This window comes from Benincasa hispida, chromosome 9, assembly GCF_027475165.1.
Source record: "Benincasa hispida cultivar pf3 chromosome 9, pf3_genome.v1.1, whole genome shotgun sequence".
Taxonomy (NCBI): Eukaryota; Viridiplantae; Streptophyta; class Magnoliopsida; order Cucurbitales; family Cucurbitaceae; genus Benincasa; species Benincasa hispida.
Window position 1 is genome coordinate 33,755,029 of NC_143486.1, and position 3,620 is coordinate 33,758,648.

The following is a 3,620-nucleotide window of genomic DNA, read 5'->3' on the forward strand; positions in this document are numbered from 1 at the left end:
CTTTAAATGAATAATTGTGAGACCCTAAACTTTCTTAAACAAATCAGTTTATATTATTTGTTAGTGATTCATACTATTTTCACAAGATTCTATTTAACTCATCTCAAAATCTAAATTATTTTTCTCTAAATTACACAAAAATGACAGAAGGCTTATCATGTAGTTCTTTCTAAATAAGTATAGAAAAATAGAAGATAATAAATAGATGATATAACGATATTATCAATTTGATCCTCATTTTTCCTAATTTATATTACTATCTATATTTAAAAAAGTCTTATACATGTGTGAAAGTTATATATTAATAATATTAAAACAAAGTTTCCATGCTTGGTCCTAAATTGAATTGATTAGGAAAGGTTGAAATTTAAGTTGATACACTAAAATGAACATGGGATTTATTTTTATTTTTATTTTTTTAATTTATATTCAATACAACTCCAAACTTATTATTATTTGAGAAAAATATAATTATCTCTAAATTTTGGGTCTAACTTCAATTTTGGTTTTTAAGTTTCAAAATTATATATTTTTTTACTAAGTTTTGAGTTTTGTTTTGATTTAATCTCTAGACTTCTAAATATTACAATTTTATCATTGAGATTTAAATTTGTTTTTTATTTCGTTCCTAGATTTTAAGATTTATACTTTTAACTTCAATTTATTTATTAAATAATCACTTTCTTTCTATGTATAATGTCAATGGATATTAATTAATTGAAAAGAGTTGAAGAAAATACAATTAATTAAATGCCACCATCAAAATTAAATATAAAACTTCTTTCATTTTAACATTATTTGAGAACTCAAATACTAAAAGTGAATATATTTTATTTTAGTACAAACGGGTGAAAGATTTGAATCACTAGTCTCTTAGTCAATAGCACACCATGCTAATTAAACTAAGTTCTTTTTGCATTAATAGAATAGTCAGTGAAAAATCTAATTTAAAAGTATAAAGTTTAGTGTATGGATATTGGATCAAATTGAAATAAAAATCAAATCACAATGATAAAATTGTAATATTTGAAAACCTATAGAATAAATTGAAAACAAACTCAAATGTTAATTACTAACTATATAACATTTTGAAATTTAAGATATCAAATAAAAACTAATCTTAAAACTTTAGGGAAAAAAAATAAAAATAATTGTCATATTATTTTTATATTCAGAATTGTTGATAATTGCCGCATGTGAAATTTTACCAGTTTCTAGAAGCAAGATGTTGGAAGATTCAAAGAAACCAACACATTGCCCCAATTTATTACATCATTCCCAACGTCATTTTCAACACGCTTCTTATTCCAAGATCACGCCACGTCAATATAAGCCACGTGTCATCATCTCATTTCACCTCATGAAATAAAATTACCGTCAAGCCCATCCCTCGTTTTAATACAGTTAAATTTCACTTTCATATTTTATTATTATTTATATAATTTGGAATACTTCGGCCCCAAGCAAATTACTCTCACGAGTCACGGACAAAAATTAAGTATAAATTCATCCCCATCCCACATTTCCGGCAGATTCGCTCAGCCGAATGATCTGGAATTTCCGCCATGAACGATGTGAGAGATCAACAAGAACAAATTCCTGAATTAGATTTTGGTAAATTGGAAGTGGTGACCGCGCTCGGCCGTGGAGCGAAGGGAGTCGTGTTCTTGGCAAGAAATGCGGCGGAGGACGGCGACGCCGAATGGCTGGCCTTGAAGGTGATTTCGAGAGAATTAATCGAGAGGAAGGCGAAGATTGTGAATAGCGATGGAGCTGAGTATCGCAGAGTTTGCTTTGAACGAGAAGTTTTGCAGCTTTTCCGCCATCCGCTTTTGCCTCGATTGCGAGGAGTTTTGAATACTCAGAGAGTTGTAGGTTACGCCATTGATTATTGTAATGGACGAGATCTTAATGCTCTTAGGAAAAAACAGACCGAAAAAATGTTCTCCGATGACGTTATTAGGTATTGATTGATTGATTGATTGATTGATTGATCTCTCTCTGTTTTGTGAATGAAATTGATTTGAATTGGTTTGTACTGAAATTGATTTGTGTTTTCTCGTTCTGAAGATTTTACGCTGCGGAATTAGTTATGGCGTTGGAGTATGTACACAGTTTAGGAATAGTTTACAGAGATTTGAAGCCGGAGAACGTTATGGTTCAACACAACGGCCATATAATGCTTGTGGATTTTGATCTCTCTACAAGACTCTCTCAAAAATCTCCCAAATCATCTCCGTCTCCGTCGCCGGTGGTAGAGGTTATGGCGGAATCTAAATATGTGATGAAAGGTAAAAATGACAAGAAGAGGAAGAAGAAACGACTCTTTCATTTTCACCGGTTTTGCAACTCCGGCGTATCACCGGAGGAATCCGATCACCACGCTAGAGTGGCGGAGAAACCAAGATCTCTACCGGATTCGTCGGATTCGGAGTCATCGGAGAAGTCGAACTCGTTCGTCGGGACAGAGGACTATGTAGCGCCGGAGATCGTTGCCGGGAAGGGACATGACTTCGCCGTGGACTGGTGGTCACTCGGCGTAGTTCTGTACGAGATGCTGTACGGAACGACGCCGTTTAGAGGATCGAATCGGAAGGAAACGTTCTACCGGATTTTGACGAAGTCGCCGGATCTGTGCGGCGAAGCGACGCCGTTGAGGGATTTGATAAGGAAGTTGCTGGAGAAAGATCCGAGGAAGAGGATCGAACTAGAGGAAATCAAGGGCCACGATTTTTTCAAAGGGACTGACTGGAAATTAGTTCTCGGAATTCCCCGGCCGCCGTCGCTGCCGGAAATGGCGGAAGAGGATATAAAGGGAAATAACATAATTGATGTGGAGTCTTTTGTCCAAGATGTATTTTGCAGCGAAATGGAGAAGAAGAATCAAATTAACGGTGAGGAAGGAAAAGGGTTAATTCCTAATTACACGGACTCTGACATATTTCATGTATTCTAACTATAAAAAATTTTTGGTAGGAAAATATATATATATATTCTTCACAAATGAAGAGATTAGCTTTTTTTTCTTTTTCTTTTTCTTTTTTTTTTTTTTGAAATATAATATTATAAATGGAACTTGAAATTCTCAATTGATGGACGTCGATTTCGTGGGAGGATTTTTTTTTTCTTTTTTTCAATAATGGGTTTGGATGAATTTATTAGTCTATTATGTTATTTGTACTTAAAAATTAATAATTTTGGCCCAATTGATGATATATTTTTAGGACATTGAATGGCAAAATCAAAGGAAATTCTTGTATCATATTCCATCTAAATATTAATAAGAAAGAAACAGATGTAACAACAAATAAAGCATCAGAAGAAGAAAATAGAGAAAATAAAAGTAAAGGAAGAAAACGACCTTGAAAATGGGGCGTCTATAGCTAGACTTATTAATTCTACTTAGTAGGCAAATAATAATAATAATAATAATAAAAGAACAAAATTTTTCTTGGTCTCTCTAAGTCTTTGATCTAATTTCAGACCTAATTTTTATTTGGTTAGTTTAAAAAATTATGCATTGAAATTTAAACATCAAATTGAAATAAAACTCAAATTTCAAGGATAAATATTGTTTTGTAACATTTTGAAATTATGGACTAAGTTGAAATTAAATTCAA

General features: G+C 32.5%; 1 protein-coding gene across 1 annotated transcript; it reads left to right on the plus strand.

Annotated features, from left to right (window-relative positions):
- Window positions 1-1,431: 1,431 nt before the first annotated feature.
- LOC120084781 (serine/threonine-protein kinase OXI1-like) lies at window positions 1,432-3,089 on the plus strand. Its single transcript, XM_039040602.2, has 2 exons — window positions 1,432-1,963; window positions 2,071-3,089. Exons 1-2 carry the CDS (start codon window positions 1,566-1,568, stop codon window positions 2,954-2,956), a joined length of 1,284 nt encoding a protein of 427 aa, XP_038896530.2. The 5' UTR covers window positions 1,432-1,565; the 3' UTR covers window positions 2,957-3,089.
- The last annotated feature ends 531 nt before the right edge of the window (window positions 3,090-3,620 follow it).